Raw genomic sequence first — 21,807 nt, 5'->3', positions numbered from 1 at the left:
GGTTGGCATTTATTTAATACATGCGTGTTAATTGTTCTCTGTGTTCGTGTTAATGTTACAATGAGCCCACACAAGCCCAAGGTATATTTACATATAATGATCTACATAAATACAATTGACGCACTGGTACGTACGTACTCCATACCATCACTCACCATCATTATTCATCCCTCCGATCAGCACCTGATCGATCACATTCTGATAAGCAAAACCAAACAGACCATTTTCATCTGAATTATCATCTCAACAAAAGCCTCTTCAACTCTCCCACTCTCTCCGAATAATTATCACTCAATAAACAGCTCCAATTGGTATTGACTGGGGGTGGGCAGCTAGTGCTAGCACCACTCTAACTCGTGTCGTCGAAGTTATATTTTTTTTATCATTTTTTATCACGACAATGGCATCACTGCCAATACAATAACGATAATCGAATATCTCAGAACAATTTCTACTCCTTACACGTTAAATTTTATCATCAATGAGTTATTCGGGTCCAGAGATTGTGCTAGAAGCATTCACGGAAGTAGCAATTTCAAGAAGTTGGGGTTTTTCTCTTTAATTATAAAGTGTAAAATTCATTGGTCCAGAGATTTTTTTTCATTCCATAATTTTATGTTTTTTTTATTCTGCAATCTTTCAACCATTATTGTGTGTCTAGCAGAGATTTTATGGGGTTAAATTATATCTTTTGGGGAAAATTATTAATTTTAATTGGATTTTTGTGATGAAGTAAGAGTGATGTGGCACTTTGTGGGCCTTGGACAGAAAATTGTTAATTGAGGACATCCAAGTATTTTCAATCATCAAATTTGTTAATTAAATTGCGCAAAAAAAATTAAAAATATCATGAATTATTTCTTTAAACATTAATTCTTTAGAAATAAATAATTGAAATTGTTTATTCATGTTTGTTTATTCAAATTCATTCAAATTTGTTAATTAAATTACGCGAGAAAATTTAGAAAAAAATCATGAAAATTCAGTGTTATTTAAATTGAATTCTACCCAGTTTTTTAAAACATTCGTTGTTTATAAATAAATAATTGAATTTGCTCAAACTTCACTTGCAAAAGTACTTGGACATCCTCAATCGAATAAAATCATTGTTGTCACTTAATCTTGGAATGTCGAGAGGCCCGAGGCCCCTCAATCATTCAAATTCGGGTCTGAATTTAATCTGCTCCCAAGGAAGACTCGATTACCCTCTGAATTATCTCATCATCGGATATTGACCACAGCCCATCTACAAACTTTCACATAATTTGATTTCTTTGAAACAATGATGTGTTCAACGACGATGACGACGACACGTCTATTGGCTAGAAACACCGAGACACACAACTGTTATCCACTCTCTCAATCCCTGCAGTCAGTCTGGAACTAATTGACAATGTACGACAGATCAACATCGCTCTGGGTATGTCTGTACGGTCTTAAATGCTTCCTATTTTATTCTTTGGATAAACGAAATGAGAAGAAACCTAAGAAAAAAAAAATGATAGAAAACTCCTCCAAATTCACTTTAAATTCTATTAAATTTCTATTCAATTTTTTATAAATTTTTTTAGTTCAAATTTTCTTTTTTTTTCTAAATAAAAAATAAGAGAAGAAAACGTGAAATAAACTAGGAAAATTCACATCGAGGAATTCCTAGAGAATCTCTCAACAGAAAAAATTCTGCAGCAGATGAAATTTAATTTTTCCCCAAAATAATTTTCATGAAACATTCTCTCTAAAAAAATGCAATTTTCTACGGAATTCTTCTCATTTCGATCGCCAGAATCGAAGCTCCAACCGCAGGTGACTCATTACACACCTAAAAACACTTGTATTAATCATTAGACATGTTCAGCCAATTTTAGACACTGATTCATGGAAAACTTCCTGAGTCACAAAGAGTATTGAGGATTATATTCGAAATGATCGAACTTGTCCCGCGATATTAATGTCTTCTCTTCAACAACTCACATTTACGTTTAATCTACCCCTACATGTGTGTATAGGCAGTAGCACATATTTTTTTTCCAATTTTTAATCTTTTTTTTTTTGTAATTTCTGTACAATGCTGGATATAAGCTCCCAAATTCGTCTGACGTCTCAGCACTCATAGAGTTACGATTCTGCTAATTCTACCCCAACAGTATTTCCTCGTGGTGTTAGAAAAGGGGAACCTGGGAGCAATGTTGTGTTATTTTATATCACAAACAATACATCTAGGATTTTTCCTCTTGTAGTTAAATCTAATGCTTCATTAATTCACCAACTGTTCTAGTGATTTTTCTTGAGTTATTCTACATCTAGCAAGCTGACATCTATCAAAAAAACTCGTCTATTAATCTCCCTCAATCTCCAACGACTATTTCCTCAATTATCCCTCGTTATTCAGCAGTTGAATTTTTTCAACCGAATGAAAATGCAAATAAACCGAAGCCAAAGCTGCAATTCACCGATTAATTAGTTGATCAGTCAACGAGTTTATGCTATCGATTAGTATTTTATTATCACGTTTAAATGTTCATGATGAAATGCGTGATAAATCGACTTTCCAACGATCAATGGTAAATAAAAGTCATCAGTATGTGGAGATTAATGAAAAATAACACAGATTTATCAAAGTATTCTTTAATGTACTGAATCATTAGACTTGATATGCATAATACGCTAGTTCGTCAGCCACAACTCGTGTGTATTATTAATTATTTCTCTCGTCTAGGTGCTACTCCAACATTTGTCTATCCAGCACTGTAACTCCGATTAATTCCCCCGATCTCTCTCTCTCTTTTCATCAAAACCCCATCGCATCTAATGATTGTGAAGCACTCGATGAATTATGGACTCGATGGCTCGTGAATTCACTCAGTTCCTCAATTTTTCATGATTTCGATTTTTCAATTGTCAATTAAATTAAATGGAAATGAACAGCACAATTTCCGTTCAATTCCACTTGATCTCAAATAATGAAAGATGATGAATTCAGAAGATGATGCACAGACACTTGCATTCGTTGTGACACTGGTGTAGAATTCTACGTTAAAATTATCAGCTAACCCTCATCAACAATAATCAGACATTACCAATTCCCTCAAAATCCACTCAAAATCCTTTGATTTAATCATTAAGATTCATACGTGACCCTAAACTATCTCAGATCCTAGACAGGTTTGAATGGCCTCTCTCGAGTCCCAGCCAAGCCTCACATTACAGTAATAGCATGTATACACGATATAATACGATCCAACATATTGATTTTTAACTCTCTTTGTATAATATATATTTTTGCGTTTTTTTTAGCGTTACAATTAATCATTCTACACGACTTGCAGTATATATATATGTACATTCACTATCTACATTATCTACACATCAACAAACGGTTAGTTAGCATTGGTTTTTGGTAGCATCTCCATAATCTCCCTCTCCCTCTCCCTCTCTCCCTCTCTCTCTCTCTGAGGTATCAGAAATTCGCAAAATCCATTAGTTAAATTTTCTCATCACATTCAGTGTCTAAAAAAAATATATCTCTCTTCCATTTTTTTCCCTCTCACGAGTTTATCAATCTGCTTGGTAAAATAAACAATCAAGTTTTACATATTCAGGCGCAACAACTCGATTTATTTGCTGCATCAGAAGGTAATTAATATCGTTGATCTATCGGCGGGTAACAACTAACTGTTAAACAATACAAAATAATGAAAATAAATATAAATAAAAAAATGTTAACGATAAGTCTATCGATCAGTTGACATTCCGGCAATTAAAGCACAAATTCACAATTCTCATCGTCATTCGCATCAATTCATCTAATTAAATATCCCAACAAAATAGATTGAATTAATTAACGTCGATTCATCTAGTGCTTTAATTTCATGATTTTTGAATTCAGTTATTCTGAATCGACAACTCCCAACACTCGGAGTATCTCCCCCCTCGATTTAGTGCTCTCCTCTTAATTTTACAGTTTTTCATTTTTATTCTCTCGTTACATGAATCTCCATCTTTAATCCTCGTTAAATGGTGATTAAGTCTGATCTCTCCTGATACTTGGATTTGTTTTTCCACTACAAATCCCGAGCTCAGGTCAAGTTAGGCTCCAACGTTGTGGTGGATGGGCTGTAGGTGGCCGAATCCTATATGAATGCAAAACACTCTAGGGTTTTGACAACGAAATCCTCGTGGGGGGCGAGGGGCTCGTTGCCGTATGTGCTGCAGGATTGGGTTCGCCCTTGGTACAGATCACCGTCCAACCAGAGTCCAAATTTACCACTGTTAAACACAAAATTGTGATGATGTTGCAAATAATAACGTGAAGATACAATCAAAAAATTTAATTTGTTGATTAATTTAGAAATTGTTCATTTTAAGTGAATAAATTAGAATTATTAAATAATTTTCCCAGATTTGAACGAGTTAATTGTTCATTTCACGTAATTACAACATTAATAATGATTAAAAAGTTAATTAATTGAAATATTTCACTAAAGTAATTGCATTTATTTAAATATCCCGTGATTTTTTTCAACTTAAATTTGATTTTCAGTCGTATTTTGACTCGCTTCAAATGAATAGTTCCAAATAAAAACTTTAATGCGTTATTTGGATTATTACCTGAATGAATTATTTTTTACAGAATTGAAACATTTTTTGTGAATTAAACATAAAAATGTTGAATAAAACGTTTTATTTGATTCAAATCTAGTATTTCTCTGGCTTTAGAATTTCTCAATGCAAAAAAAAATAGATAATTAGTGAATTTGCTTATAACATGGAGAAATTTGACTGATACTCACTCTCCAGCGCCAATAGCCAGGCTCTCATTATTCCCTTTGATAAAATAAACATTATCCCCTGTCCAGTTGAACGCCTGGAACCTCGGTGTAAACCTGAAGAGGAGTGATTCACCTGTCCCATAGAAATGATCGCTCACGTGGAGAGAACACGACGTGAGAGCACCAAAAACCTAAAGATTAAAAACCCCTCCATTAATTTTCAAGATTAAAACCCCCTCAATTAATTTTAAAGATTAAAAACTCCTCCTTAATTCTCAAGATTAAAACCCCCTCAATTAATTCTATAAATTAAAAACCCCCCAATTAATTTTAAAGATGAAACCCCCCCTTAATTAATTCTACAGATTAAAACCCTCTCAATTAATTCTAAAGATTAAAACCCCCTCAATTAATTTTTAAGATTAAAACCCCCTCAATTAATTTTTAAGATTAAAAACCCCTCCATTAATTCTAAAGATTAAAAACCCCTCAATTAATTTTAAAGATTAAAAACCCACGAATTAATTCTAAAAATTAAAAACCCCTCAATTAATTCTATAGATTAAAACCTCCTCAATTAATTATAAAGATTAAAAACCCCTCCATTAATTCTCAAGATTAAAACCCCCTCCATTAATTCTCAAGATTAAAACCCCCTCAATTAATTTTAAAGATTAAAAACCCCTCAATTAATTTTAAACATTAAAAACCCCCGAATTAATTCTAAAAATTAAAACCCCCTCACTTAATGTTAAAGATTAAAAACCCCTCAATTAATTCTAAAAATTAAAACCCCCTCAATTAATTCTACAGATTAAAACCTCATTTAATGTTAAAGATTAAAAACCCCTCAATTAATTCTAAAAATTAAAAATCCCTCAATTGATTCTAAAGATTAAAACCCCCTCAATTAATTCTAAACAACAAAAACCCCCCAATGAATTAATCTCCCAACTAAACAATTCCAAAAGCCTCTGTTTTTCATGAATCTAAAGGATTGTAAATCTCCGACGAAGGTCTTCCCCATCAAGTCTAATTAATTCCACTGTGAACTAGTGAATTCTGCAACTGTTGTTATGAATAATCATGCAAATATCTCGGTGATTCTTACATTTCCCTCGGTATCCTCAATGACTAGAAGTATGGGGCTCTCAACCTTGGCCATTTTTCGGTACATGCTGTTGAGGCTGAAGCCGTGCTGACTTGTGCTGAACACGAGGGTCCAGAGATAGCCCTCGGCTCTCGCTGGCAAGTGCCGGCACAGACTCTCTCTGTGCTCGTCCTTCAGTATCTCAGTTGTGCCGACTAAATCAGGCACAATGACGTCAATGTCAAGGGATATTGCACTGTTTGCGTACAAGGCTCTTCGGAGCTCTTCGCTCATAGACAAAACCTGGAAGGAAATAACGAAAATTGAAGACTTTGTTCGTTAAAAAAATTACCAATTGAATTTGTGTTCTCAATTTTTAATTCTTCATGTCTCGAATAATTGTTTCTCCCGAGGGAAAACAGAAATTTAATGGCGCACGTACAAAATTTTGTAGAGAAACCTTGAGAATTCGCTGGAAAATTCTATTGGATTTCAACAGAAATTTTCAATAGATGTTCCCTATAAAAATTTCTCTGCTTGAATTTTCCAAGATTTTTTGTTTCATTTTTTCTAATGAAGAGAAAAAAAAGAAAAAACTAGGAAAATTCATGTCGAGGAATTCCTATAGAAAATGTTTCAATAAATAATTAGAATTCGCTATAAAATTCTATTGGATTTCAACAGAAATTTTCAATAGATGTTCCCTATAAAAATTTCTCTGCTTGAATTTTCCAAGTTTTTTGTTTCATTTTTTCTAATGAAGAGAAAAAAAAAGAAAAAACTAGGAAAATTCATGTCGAGGAATTCCTACAGAAAATGTTTCAATAAATAATTAGAATTCGCTATAAAATTCTATTGGATTTCAATAGAAATTTTCAATAGATGTTCCCTATAAAAATTTCTCTGCTTGAATTTTCCGAGTTTTTTTGTTTAATTTTTTTAATGAAGAGAGAAGAAAAACAGAAAAAACCAGGAAAATTGATGTCGAGGAATTCCTATAGAAAATAACTCAATAGTTAATTAGAATTCTCTAGGTTTTTCACATGAAATTTTGTCGTGTGTCCATTCACCCCCCAATTTCCAATTGAATTTGTGTTCCCATTAAATTGATCTCTCCATGTCTCGAATAATAATTTCTTCCGAGTGAAAACACAAATCAAATGGCATTTCTGCAGTAATTTGCATCGCATATCATCAAGTCCACTCAAGGATAGGAGGCATCGACGCAGACATTACGTATCAACATATTTTTACTGTGAAAATTCAATAAGAGGGAATATAAAAATTTATTGCAACTGTCGTTTACTCCTGACCTACGACTACGATACCCCCGGCCTTGGGTTCCATACAAGGGGACTAATTAGATACTAGATAACATTCTAACTGTACTAGTACTAAATTCTACCAGCTACGACACATTGTTATTGACATCCAGTGTTCGTTGTTTTCTGTTCATTGTGTTTTCATGATGATTGTTTATGGGGTGGTGCAGGGGGAACTAGACATTCAGTGCAGAAACATGGAGAATTAGTGAGGACACAGACATATTTCGGAGGTTCTCCGAAGTAGAGCGAGAAAAATAAATTTTAAATGTCAAAAAAATATTCTAATTAAATATTTAATGTATTTGATTATTCAAGAGAGGCCTCGAGAGTAAAAAAAAACGACTGAAATGCGGGAGAAACTTTGCGCCGTGAATTCTCAGCCGAAAGGAGATGGAGAAATCTGAACGATGGCTTAAAAAAATTGTTCATTTTGTTGAAACAGGATGGAGTGAGGTGAGGGTATTCCGAAGGGGATAAATAATTTTAAAAAATGTTTAAAAACACGAGGTGGAGGCGCCGCCATCTTTGGAGCCCCTTGCGGCAGAGGGAGGGGGTATCACAGTAAGATGGCGGCGCCCACAGCTGTTTTCCTGGTATTTCAGGAGTTTTTTCTTACTCCCGAGGCCTATTAGGACCCCTACGATCCTTATAAACTACCTGGCCCTCATGACCCTCATAACTTCTCTCATTTTTTCGACATTTATAACTTTTTGGACTTTTATCTACGGCAAAAAAAAATTTTTTAATTCTGAAAACGCTGAATATGTGAGATTCTAGCCCTTATGACCTATAGAATCGTGACCCTCAAGGCCCTCATTATTTTTTTATAATATTATGTAGAGAAAAAAATTAATAAAAAAAATTATATAGAGAGAATAATTTTTTTTATTGTTTAAACTATTTAAAAAATGGGATTGTCAAAAAACAAATCGTTTTCCTGACAAAGATGATAAAAAAATTCTGTCGAGAGATTATTGTTTTATTGTTTAAACTATTTAAAAAAATTAGTGGTAAAAAAAAATCTTTTTGCTGGTGAAAATAGATGTAAAAAATAAAATTAAACGTTCGATGAAATAAAATTCAAGGTCAGGCGCATATGCTTCCCAGACCAGTGGCCCTGTGCTCAATGCCTCGGATTAAAACCGAGGGGGAAAATACTGGTTTTCCTTCTCTTTGAATCTCCACTAATGTAACCGAGCTGATTAATCCGACATCTGCCTGTTAATCCTCTCCGCACAAAACGATTGTCCGGATTTACGAGGGCTGATTGTTTTTTCAACTGAGAGAAAGTCGCAAACGCCTGAACACTCGCCTCGTGAATAATACACCCCCAGGGCATGGCCATGAAACTACGTCGATAATCAGCTTCGATTTGGAATTAATAATGCCGTGATTCCGATACTATACGTCACGGCAATTATAATCTCGCAGGCTGTATCGGTGAGATTTATTTGCATAATTACTGACTGCGGGGCGGTTTTTTTAATGATATTTGTGAAGGAAGATTGTGCGAATTTAATTCAGTTGCGAAACGGTAAAAATATTCAAGTTGACTTAACTCTCGGCTGAGCTTTTCAAAATTTTCATGAATATAAGCTTCAATGAGCTCTATTCATTGACGTCAATTAAAACTCAATTTTTCATATAGATTCTAAAAAATAAACAAACTCGGGCGATGGCCTATTGTAAGAAAATTTTTTTTTTTGTAATTTTCTTGCAATGAATGCCGTTGAAAATTTCAAATTAATTATGAAAACAAATGAATAATGATAACGGAAAAATCATCAGGATGATTATCAGCTCAAGTGACGCGGTGTGAATGGCATTTTCTCAATGGAATTCGTTTACCTACTGGAAATAAAATACGAAGAAATTTTTTGAAAGTTTTTGAAAATGTGGAATATTTTTTTCCGTCTCAAGAGTCATTCCCGACCCAAGATGAACTTCAAGTTCAGGCGCTTATCGTTTTTCCTTGACTCCCCACACTTGTACCCCAGAATTAAAAAATAAAAAATACGAGAGATGAGGGATGTTACATCAGCGATAAATGAGTGCTTGTTCATTTGAATTACTCGTATCAACAATGAAACTGGACACTGCTGTGCACTTTTGTTCCGCAGACATTCATGAGTTTGACATTAAAATTATGATGATCTCTCTCGCGCTCTCGCGCTCGTACGTGCAGTTTTCCGCGTTTCAAATGCAGATGAATTGCGTCCAAGTGTTTTCGTACGAACTAATGAGGCGCATCCGGATAAATGTCCAGCGCAGAATTATATCTGTCGTTTCATGACGGATATTACCCGAGCATTATTGTCGTCGATCGAGTGTTTAACCGGAAGTTTTAGAGGAGTTTCCTCGCTCAATTCCCCGAGGGAAAATAGAGAGGATTCAGCGCTGCTGAAAATTTGGAATTATGAAGTCTCGGGGAGTTTCTCCGAGAGATTTATCGAAAGTGACCTTCGCGGCGTGTGGCAAGTGGGTCGCAAGACCAATGAATGCAAAAACTCGACGAACATCGACAAACACCATTTGAGTATGCAGAATTTAATCAGGGAATCGTGATTTTTTTATGAATTCGGAATTTTTCCACAATTTTTTAAATGAAGTCTTGAAGATTTTATGAAATAGTCGCGGCAATTTTCACAATTTTCAGTGGTGATTTTGGGAAGTTTTTATTAAATAAGAATTTTATTGAAATTTCTAGGAATTCTGTGATGGAAAATTCTCAATTTCATGGGGAAATGAGTGGAAAATGTAATTTTTAATTCAATTATTAGATAAAAATTAATAGAGACCATGAGAATTCAGGAAAATTTATTTATTAAATTTTTATTAATTGGAAATTCAAGGAATTTTCACTGAAAATTCTAAGAGGATCCTACGCTGCTGAGAATTTTTTTAGGAATTGTGATTTTTTTATGAATTCGGAATTTTTTTTAATGAAGTCTTGAAGATTTTATGAAATAGTCGCGGCAATTTTCACAATTTTCAGTGGTGATTTTGGGAAGTTTTTATTAAATAAGAATTTTATTGAAATTTCTAGGAATTCTATGATGGAAAATTCTCAATTTCATGGGGAAATCAGTGGAAAATGTAATTTTTAATTTAATTATTAGATAAAAATTAATAGAGACCATGAAAATTCAGGAAAATTTATTTATTAAATTTTTATTAATTGGAAATTGAAGGAATTTTCACTGAAAATTCTAATTTCATTGAATATTCCACAAATCAAGGAAAATCTCACGTAATTTTTTTTTTTCAACATAAAAAAATCCTTCAAATATTATTAACATTATTATTAATTTCTCTAAATTTTATAATTGAAAATTCACAATTTCGTGGGAAAATCAACGGAAAATGTAATTTTCATTTTCACTGAAAACTCAAATTCAAATCTCCCCTCTTCTCTTTTAACATAAAAAAAAATTCTTTCAAATTTGAGAAGCAATTTTCCAAACAGGACAACCGAACACTTTTTCCCTTGCAACAAGAAGACATTTCTCTTACCGAAAGCAGGCGAGAGGAGTGTTGGATCACATAATTGAGTATTGCATACTGCTCTGCAATCATTTTAATCACAGAACTGAAGAAAACTCGAGATCAAATCAACTGCGAAATCAATCGAATTGAGGAATAAAAATGATCTATGCAGAGTGAAATAAAATGAATGAATGAACGAATTGGTCACGACGAGAGCTTAAAGTCAACTGAGGCTGAGAGTCCCAGCCCTTGATGTTTATTCAAGTTTTCAGGGCCTAAAATACACATAACGAGTTTGACTGGAGGCCTCCCTTCACATTTCCAATTTATCAAAAAGTATATGGGGCTCATGTGTTGACCTCGGGAATCGAAATGGCGCCAAGTGGACGTTGAACTTACTGCGTTTATTATTGAAACCTCTGTGTCAACCGGAGAGAAAATATTTACCGCCGATTTTTCTGGGGCTACTGAGTCAATAGGAATGATAAGGAGTGCCTCGATGATTAGAAAACTCTGGGAAATTGACAATTTTTTCGGAAGAAAGAGGATTTATTTAATTTTTTAATTTAATTATCAATTTTTTTCATTTGAAATTTCATTGTTTCTATTAATTCTCATGGAATTAATTTTTTTTCGTTGATTTTTCCTGAATTTTCCGCATTTTTATCCATTTTTATGAAATTATTTCACTGAAATTTACAAAAAATAGAGAATTTATCAATTTTGAACTTTAATTATCCATTATTTCATTTGAAATTCCATTATTTATATCAATTCTCATGGAATTAATTTTTTCTCGTTGATTTTTCCTGAATTTTCCGCATTTTTATCCATTTTTATGAAATTATTTCACTGAAATTTACAAAAAATAGAGAATTTATCAATTTTGAACTTTAATTATCCATTATTTCATTTGAAATTCCATTATTTATATCAATTCTCATGGAATTAATTTTTTCTCGTTGATTTTTCCTGAATTTTCCGCATTTTTATCCATTTTTATGAAATTATTTCACTGAAATTTACAAAAAATAGAGAATTTATCAATTTTGAACTTTAATTATCCATTATTTCATTTGAAATTCCATTATTTATATCAATTCTCATGGAATTAATTTTTTCTCGTTGATTTTTCCTGAATTTTCCGCATTTTTATCCATTTTTATGAAATTATTTCACTGAAATTTACAAAAAATAGAGAATTTATCAATTTTGAACTTTAATTATCCATTATTTCATTTGAAATTCCATTATTTATATCAATTCTCATGGAATTAATTTTTTCTCGTTGATTTTTCCTGAATTTTCCGCATTTTTATCCATTTTTATGAAATTATTTCACTGAAATTTACAAAAAAATTTAGAATTTATCAATTTTGAACTTTGATTATTCATTATGTCATTTGAAATTTCATTATTTATATTAATTTTCATGAAATTAATTTTTCTCGTTGATTTTTCCTGAATTTTCCTCATTTTTATCCATTTTTATGAAATAATTTCACTGAAATTAACAAAAAAATATAGAATTTATCAATTTTGAACTTTGATTATTCATTATGTCATTTGAAATTTCATTATTTATATTAATTTTCATGAAATTAATTTTTCTCGTTGATTTTTCCTGAATTTTCCTCATTTTTATCCATTTTTATGAAATAATTTCACTGAAATTAACAAAAAAATATAGAATTTATCAATTTTGAACTTTGATTATTCATTATGTCATTTGAAATTTCATTATTTATATTAATTTTCATGAAATTAATTTTTCTCGTTGATTTTTCCTGAATTTTCCTCATTTTTACCCATTTTTATGGAATAATTCCCTGAAATTTGCAGTTTTCATCGATCAAAGGGCTAAATTCCCTGACATTTCGGTCGAAATTGATAAACAATTTTGCAAAGTTCAATTTCATTCGTGATTTATAATTACCGCACGGCATTTTCAGCGAGCGAATTGAAAAATTGCAGAGGTGCATTATTTTCTCGAGATAAAATTTCAATTTGTGGTTTCCTTCCGAGATTAGCCCTCAGGGACTGTCCGGGTTCACTCAAGGTGATCAGGAAATGCAGCGAATCCCTCGTGACTCTCCTCCGATATCCCAAATCTTTAAATCGGAGTTTTAAGAATACAAACAGCCTTTTAACTAAGAAAAAAGTTTATAATTTTTAGAAGAAGTGCATGGACATTATTTACTTAATTCAGCAGAAAAAGGTTGAAATTCAGGTGAAAGAACTGTTTCTATTTAAATAAGAACATTCGAAAGAGATAAAATCAGGATTAATTGACCAATAAGACAAAATTATTAATTAAATTGTGATGAGATTATGAATTTCAGAGATATTTTGAGAGAGATGACGAGAGTACATTAATTTTGCAATTTTGAAAATGTTTTTAATGCAAGAACAAAGATTTTTAAAAGAATTTTTCTTTGTAAATAGGAACTCTCGTTTTTCTTGTTCAAGTTCGAATTATCGTTTCAACGAGTATAAATAAATAATCCCACTGTCCCCACGAAGAGGATAAGAGACTTCAAGTGACGATGAAATTAGAGCACGTGCGTAGGACGCTTCCGTTGAATAAGCAAAGACATCTCAATGTTTCTTATCATAATTCGCGTTTATTTCGATTTGCGGTTTAAAGAATTGGAATTCCGGGGGAATTATCAGCGCTATCGGATCGATAAAAAAAGCATCGGAGTTCTGTATCAATTTCACTGGCTGAATTCGTCGGGAGGGGGCAGCTATTTTAATTACACAATGTTTAAAAATAAAAATGATTCAGTACTGCAATAACAAAAATTTAATCAATTTAATTCGATTTTCCCAGATTTTTTTACTTAATTTTCTGATCAGAAAAAAATTTAGTGAAAGCATTGACGAAAAATTCAGAGAAAAAATTTATTTTCGAGGAATTTTCATAGAAAATCTATCGGTTGAATTAATTTAACATTTTAACATGAATAATAATATAAAAATTAGTAGAAAAATTGGTCAAAATTAGAAAAATTATTTAGTAATGTACGACAAAAAATTCAATAGGAAAAATCAACAGATTTTGAACTTGAAAAATCCTTCGCCTTAATTTTCCCAGATTTTTTTACTTGATTTTCCGATGAGAAAAAAAATCAGTGAAAGTATTGACGAAAAATGCAGTGAAAAAATTTATTTTTGAGGAATTTTCCCAGAAAATCTATCAGTTAAATTAATTTAACATTTTAACATGAATGATAACATAAAAATTAGTGGAAAAATTGAAAAATTAGCAAAAATTAACAGAATTATTAAAAAAAATTTAATACAAAAAATCAACAGGTTTTGAACTTTAAAAATCCTTCGCCTTAATTTTCCCAGATTTTTTTACTTGATTTTCCGATGAGAAAAAAAATCAGTGAGTGCATTAATAAAAAATTCAGTGAAAAAATTTATTTCCGAGGAATTTTCCCAAATAATCTATCAGTACAATCAATTTCCCATAAAATCCAATTTTATTTTCTTCATCACACGTCATATGTTGCAATCATGACGACTTAATGGATTTAAATAATTATTAATGACATTTTAATTCCCTTTCAAAAATTCCTGGACCAATGAAAACCAAAAAAATTACCTTAGTCCTTTGCTTGAGAAATTTTGTAATTTTGTTGATTGGATTCGTTAATTTAGTCTTAGGCATGATGACAGCAGCCGTCAGAATCAACGCACTGAATTGAGTTCAATCACAGTCTCTTGTTTCGATCGCTCGAAATTTCTCGAATGTATGACCTCAGCAATTATGCACTTGCCAAATGTAATAATAAACGCTCTCTCCGATAGGGCGAGTGTCAGAAAAGCCCCGAAAAAATCACAGTCTCGCGCAGGCGTCAGTTGAAAAACCAGTTAATTTCACTGAATACAATTAAAAAAATTTTATCCTCCACTGCATGCCAATGTGACGCGATTTCCAGTATCCAACTAATCTCAGGCGGAACAAATAATGAAAAAAGAATGCGGAGAATACGCGTATGGACTGAAATTCCTCAACGACTATTCCAATATCTCATTCTTCTTCATTTAACAAATTTAAATTATTGACATTTAATGATGGAAAATTAGTGACATTTAATTACAGAAAATTGACATTCAATTTTTTCGTGATATTTCCCTGGACTGTCACTTGACCCTTCAATCGAGCTTCACTTCGCGGAGACTGAAGCAACACTGGGATCAGACCGGGTGCCTTCTTGTTATAATCGTCGACTAGAGCGCAAAGTGAATTGTATTAATACACATGATTGTTGTGTTTTCGATTTCACGGCGCATCGACAACTGCGCAACACGTGTTCGACGTCGGGGGAGTTTTATCTCGGCTTTCGATTTCGAGATGAAGCCACGAGTGAGGACTTCATAAATTATTAATCAGTGGAATCTGTTTGTTTTTTTTTGTTGTATTGGAGATATTTTTAGATTTTAGGTTTTTTTCCTGGTGTTTTTGAAGAGGTGGTGTTGTTCGATTATTGAATGCAAAATCATTTTTTTGTGGTATTTTCTGTCTTGAGGATTTTTTAATTCTATTTCACAATTTGTTTTTTTTCCAAATGAAAGTATTTTTGAAATTTTATTAATTTATTAATTCATTAATTTATTAATTCATCAATTTTATCAATTCATTGGCTCATTAATTCATTAATTTATTAATTTGTTAACTATTTGTCAATAAAAATTTAGTAAATTAAATTTTAATCTTTGAAATTTCTAATCAATACTCCATTTCTGCCAAACGTTGTCAGTTTCACTTGAAAAAAATACGTTTTTTGCATTCAATTCTCAAAAAAAAATAACGATAGTTGAATAGAAATCAAGTCCTCCTCATGACTGAGCTCAATTGATTTTCGGTAACCGCAATTTGCAGCTGTTTGGCATTACGCTGCTCCGTGTATCTCCCAGGAAATTAAGTGTACGTGACAATTTTCACGTTACAGTTCAAGAAGAGAAGTGTTTATTCGCATTTAATCATCCCGCGGATATTCCCAACGTGTTTCAATTAATTTGTATGCAACGAGCTCAAGAATATCCTCTCCATGACTCAGAAATTGTTCAAATCAGATGGAAATTCAACCGACGAAAATTAAGAATTTTCAATAATTTAAAATAACAATTGTTATTGATCTGTACAATTAATTGAATTCGTCAATTAATGGAATAATGGATTGAATTGAATTATTTTTAACAATTGAAACTCATTAACTCTTTCTTCATTCATTATTTTTATGAATTCTTTTCAATAATTCTTTTCAAATAATTGACATTTTTTAGCAATTTGAAATAACAATTGTGATTACTCTTTACATTTCATCGAATCAATTGAATTCATCAATTAATGGAATTGAACTAATTCAATTAACTCCATCAATGAACCAAAAAAAAATTTTTAATTTCTGAATTTCCCAAAAATTGAGTCCTCCCAGTAATCAATTCCCTGAAAAATAAAAATAAATGGCTGCCCATATCAAGGGATTCGAGTAAAACTGGTCGCTGTCACACGTGATTAATGATAATAGCCAGTGAGGATAATGGCTAATACCACCCACACGGCTATTAATACCGCGTAATGAGCGCTCCAACGGCGATATGGAAAAGGTGTCCCATGCAACTGTATTTATTGCCACTATTCCCCGCAGAAAAATCACGGAAATTGTTCATTCTTCCCTTCACAATCAACGCGGACTGCTTTCCCTGATAATGGAGTGGAATACCCCGTGCGAGAGACTATAAACAAGAGCTCAAGAATGTTGGATTAACGCCAGCCAACGCTGGCCACATAAAACGCGAGGTCTTGACGACTCAACCTTCATCGCGGGTTTTATTCATGAGTTTTAATGATTTTTCTTTTATGGAAAACATGACTCGAGTCAACGAACGTGTGTACATTCCCCACAGGCGGTTTTTTATATTTTTTTTAGGTCGGATTTAGTATTTTAACAGACGAACGGATGAAGGAATATTTTTTGGCGTTTCTTCTGGAAGACTTCCAAAGTCCAAAATAATTCGGAATTTTTCTCGGTTTGATCTCCACCCAGAGATGAGGAAAAATAACTAATCGAATGTCCATCATGAATTTTCGTCAATCACCTTGAGATTCTCTGGAATGTATTTTGAATTCTTCTCGCGTTTTCTGTTTGACTTGGGAATTAGCGCTGATTTATCACAGACAACTGTTTTGTTCTGAATATAGTTTTTCATGTTTTTAATTCTAAAATTTACTAAATAAATTGTGGGAGAAAAATTTATATTTGATGCAATCTCTCGATTTTTTTACATTTAATTGGAATAAAATTGAATTTTTATAGTCGTTTAATGAATTTCCAACAGTTTTGAATATTTTTTTTAATTACTGAAAATGTGGAGCTATATTAACGATTATGATGAGGCATTCTCAGAAGAATTATCCAGAGAAATAATTTTTTTACTAAAAAAATAGAATTATTCATTACACGTGACTAGAATCAATTCGTAATGAATTAATACTCAATAATTAATGATTTAAAAAATATAAAAACCCCAAAAACATCAAGAGAATTCAAAATAAAAAATTTAATTCCCAAAAATGAATTAATTCCGTGAATTAATTCGAGAATTCCGAATAGTTTTGAAGGTTTTTTTAATTATTAGGACTGTAGAACAATATTAATAATTATGATGAGACATTCTTACGTCGATCGCATCCTTAATTGGATCGTTGACAATCGCCAACAGGCTTTCGTTGAATAAAGAAACATTTCGCGTTAAATGGAGCCATTCTAGTTAATTTGGCACGCGTCATAATGACGAAGTTCCCTCGTTAGAATTGAACCTCGAGTTCATGCAAAATAAAAATGCGAGAAGAACCAAGGAAATGTCTAAAGCTGCATTTAAAGGGTAAAATTGTTTTTTCCTTCTCCATTAATCAGAGGATATCTGCAAATTTATGAATGGCATGCGTCATTTCTCAGTTTAGTTCCTGAGCTTTTCCATGACGCAGTACCAATGTTCTTCACGCATCCAGAGAAATAATTCATTTTTTCACTGCAGAAACAGAATTATTCGTTTTACGAGACTAGAATAAATTCGTAATCAATGAATACTCAATAATTAATTATTAAAAAAATACCAAAACACCAAAAACATCGAGAGAAATCAAAATAACAATTTCTTTTTCACAAAAATCAATTTCTCTGGATGAATTAATTCGAGATATCAGTGATTAGAGAATTGAAATAAATTATTCCTCACATTCACAATCAGTTTCTAATGTGCAGAGGAACACAGAGACAATGAGTGCAAACATTTTGCGTGTACACGAGTGTCTCGAGGATAAACAAATATTTTCAAAGTCTGTTTCTCAAGTTTTACTGTTTCTGTTTCGTTTTTTTTGGGTGTTAAAGGCTACCTGGGCGTCCTGGGGCTGCTCTGAGTCCGCTGACGTACTCGAGACCAGCATGCTGCATAACTTTACGTACGGCGCCTTGAGCCGCTGAATTATCCAATGCACATGGTCACCAAGTTATTTAAAAATTTTCTCACTCATCATTTTTCAACACTCGATTATTCTCGTCTTCAATTCCCATTATTCTAGTCAATTTATGGGGCATTTATTGGTGAGAATTATCGAATGTCAATCTTTAATCTTAATTTTCAAGACTAATCCTCAATTTTTTAATTAAAAATCGACTGAAATAAGACGAAATCACGAAATTCATTGACAATTCATTAAATAATTAACTCATTACTTCAAATTAATCACTGAATTAATTATCTAAATTTTTCTATAGAACTGAGGAGCTCCGTAATTCCACGACTATCTCCTCATTAAGCTCGCATTAAAAAAATTATTAACGATAACTCACCTCCCATGACTCGCGCGTCAGTTCACTAATCTCATCACCGGTTTTGCTCTCCTCAACGGATTCACCGGTTTCTCCCCCTTCCTGAGGCGACGCTTCCGGCGATAGGTCTGTGTCAGTGTCCGAGAGGATGTAACCACGCTCGATCCAGTAATTTTCATCAAGCTCACCGTATAATGCTGGCACCCATGAGTGAATAAATCGGTACAAGTCGTCCACTCTGTAATCAATACGAAATAATTAATTGATTAAATTATGAAAATTTAATTGGTAATTCAGTTACGGAAATTTAATTATCGATCCAATTATAGAATTATCATCATCATTATTGAATCATTACTATTATTGAATTATTATAATTAAATTCAGTAGCGAAATGACAAAATAATTCAAGTCAACTTGGTTCTAAGCTGAGTATTCGGAGAATATCTCCGAATCTAAGGGAGATAGCGAAATTTTTGTAAGGACCATTTTTGTAGAGCAATTTGAGAGCTGCAAAAAAGGTTATGATGAAAATTCCGCTATCTGCCACAGATTCCGAGATATTCATAAAAAACTGACCAATTGTTAAAATCCACTTGAAGTGGTTTACTGCTTGGCTACTGAATTATTAAAGATGAATAGATTATTGATTTAATTATGAAAATTTAATTCTTGATCGAATTATTAAACTATAATCATCATTATTAAATCATTATTATTATTGAATTATTATAATTAAATTCAGTAGCGAAATGACAAAATAATTCAAGTCAACTTGGTTCCAAGCTGAGTATTCGGGGAATATCTCCGAATCTAAGGGAGATAGCGAAATTTTTGTAAGGACCATTTTTGTAGAGCAATTTGAGAGCTGCAAAAAAGGTTATGATAAAAATTCCGCTATCTGCCTCAGGTTCCGAGATATTCATAAAAAACTGACGTCGTTTTTGACTGACTTGTCAAAAACAACGATTAAATTGTCAATTTCATTAAACCGAGATTACCTTCGATAAAAAAACGGGACAGAAAATTCGACGAAGGCCCGAACATATGGATGATTGAGCAACAGTCGTGCTGGCCTCATTATTCGTGAAAGTACTTTCATTTCGTCTGGATTTATCAATTAAATGGCAAATGTATATCTGTCCTATTGAAATAAATAATTACCACGAGGGGATGGGAGAGTATTAATGCTATTTACGTGCAATTTCACGGAGAAAAATGAGTAGGCGTTCACTACGAGTCCATAATGAACCACGTGATGGATAAAAGCACGTGCTATTATCATGTGACAAGAGTTATTTCTCTCCCACTCATTCTCCAGGAGCTTATGATTTGATCAATACACGTGTAGTGGGCTGTATTGATCGATCCTCACTACCAGAATTTTAATTGTGAGATAAGAATTATTTTGACTGAATCATTTCTGGAAATAGATTGGCTCTGGAGACTGACGAATTTATTTTTTGATGGAAACATCTGATATCTCGTGGATTTTTCTTCAATTCCCTCGTTTTTTCCTATTTTTTTTTTCTCGAAGAGACATTATCGGCGATGAGCTAACAATGTTTTGACGAGAATTGATTACACATTTAGTTGTGAAAAAAATGGACGCGAGGGTTTATCCGGTGATGGCATCTCGGTACAGAAATAAAACGCCGATAGCCTCAGGTTTTCGATGAAAACAAATTTGTGATAAGACGTTTGATCATGATTAGGAATTCAGTGAATGGTCTTTGACGTAAATAGAGGGTTCCTAGTATTAATTATTTGATGACACTTTGTACTGGTTTTATCTTAAAACAGGGGAGATGACGTATCTTTATCAAATGGGACTGTTTATTTGGTAATCTTAGGCTGATTGCAATCAGATGTTCAAATTCTAATCAAATGAACGGGTTATTTTATACAAATGAGGAATTGTTACCGAATAATTATTTTATTTTTGACTAATTGTTTCAATGAACTTTGTTTAATTCGTTTGGTTCAATTGAAAAATATAATTTAAATGTTTTAATTGATTAAATAACTTTAGTTGTAATAAAAATTTATGTGAAATTGAAATTAAAAATCGTCAGGAAGTAATTTAGTGAATTCGTGAGTTGACGGGTTTAATTAATTGAATTTAAATCAATAAAAAAATGAAAATAACGTGATAATCCCATCAATTTTATTCAAATAACGTCCGATTTGAATTTAATAAAATATTAAAAATGTTTTTAATTGATTAAATGTCACTAGTTTTAGCAAAAATTTATGTGAAATTGCAATTAAATATTTTTACTTCACCTGTTTCGAGGAACACTGAACCAGTACTCAGGTCGTAATTTCTTCTTTCCATAGCTCATGATAGGAGTGGACCGAGGAATCTTCTTGTCCTTTGGCCTACCAGTGCGGAGCCTCAGGTACAGTGGTGGATCCTCGCAGCTTCTCGCTGGCCTTGGGATCAATTCTGAAACAAATTAAAATTTAATTCTCGAACACATCGTCAGCCAAACGAAGAACAAATGTCGAGGATTTGTCATTTCACACCACTCACAATCAGCAGAGGAGAAAAAAAGTGGCAAAATTTTAGGGAAAAATACATTCACGGAAATTAATAATTCAAGATGTTTTCTCGTTAAAATATTAACGAAGATGTTCACTCTATTCTCTTCAATATTATATCGTACTGATGAAATACAACAACTGTAATTCAGAAATTAATATAAATTTTAAATCGTTATGATTCTTTCGCTAAATAATTCATCTTTATTACAACTCTTTCAGCTCTCAACTGAGTTTTTGAAGAATATCTCCGAATCTAGGAGAGATATAGAAATTTTCGTAATGACCTTTTTTGTAGAGCTAATTGAGGGCTACGAAAAAGGTCATGACAAAAATTTAGCTATCTGCCCTAGATTCCGAGATATTTATTAAAAACTGTTCAATAGTCAAAATCGGCTTGAATCGACTTTAAATCGTTTTAGCGTTTCGCTACTGAATTATTATCATGCAAGGGAGGATGTAAATGTGTTGTCCTGTGGTAAGATCATGTCTCATGAGATGAGTAAAATTGCAGGGAAAGTATTCAATAGAGAAAAAAAGCGAATAATCTGTGCGCGTGGAGTCAAAGCCTAGGATCAGATGCATAAGCTCAAGGTAATGACGACAGTAGACAGCAGAGAAACCAAACGATATTTCTCATTACCCCAGAAAATATTTTCAAAAAACTCCAAGAAGATAATCAAATCAAATTGTAAGTGGAAGTAGAGAGAGTTTAAAGCCAGGGGAACAGAATATTCAGTCGTTCG

The 21,807-nt window shown here is 32.5% G+C and overlaps 1 protein-coding gene across 9 annotated transcripts in view; it reads right to left on the bottom strand.

The window, feature by feature from the left end:
- Positions 1 to 2,609: 2,609 nt before the first annotated feature.
- LOC107038901 (nuclear receptor coactivator 7) overlaps positions 2,610 to 21,807 on the bottom strand; it is an 89,186-nt gene continuing 69,988 nt past the window's right edge. For 7 of the 9 annotated variants that reach the window (XM_015258234.2, XM_015258236.2, XM_015258238.1 and 4 more), the window contains 6 exons: positions 20,804 to 20,966; positions 18,539 to 18,755; positions 18,082 to 18,165; positions 5,881 to 6,162; positions 4,791 to 4,960; positions 2,610 to 4,266 (listed from right to left, as the gene is read on the bottom strand). In XM_015258234.2, coding sequence (XP_015113720.1) covers positions 4,131 to 4,266; positions 4,791 to 4,960; positions 5,881 to 6,162; positions 18,082 to 18,165; positions 18,539 to 18,755; positions 20,804 to 20,966 — 1,052 coding nt within the window. In that variant the 3' untranslated portion in view covers positions 2,610 to 4,130. The remainder of the gene's footprint in view (positions 4,267 to 4,790; positions 4,961 to 5,880; positions 6,163 to 18,081; positions 18,166 to 18,538; positions 18,756 to 20,803; positions 20,967 to 21,807) is intronic. The other 2 variants (XM_015258231.1, XM_015258233.1) reach the window with 1 other exon arrangement.

Source organism: Diachasma alloeum, unplaced genomic scaffold (genome assembly GCF_001412515.2).
Source record: "Diachasma alloeum isolate Michigan unplaced genomic scaffold, Dall2.0 Dall_scaffold_00289, whole genome shotgun sequence".
Taxonomy (NCBI): domain Eukaryota; kingdom Metazoa; phylum Arthropoda; class Insecta; order Hymenoptera; family Braconidae; genus Diachasma; species Diachasma alloeum.
The sequence above is the reverse complement of the archived record's forward strand: the minus strand, read 5'-3'. Positions and strand labels throughout refer to the sequence as shown.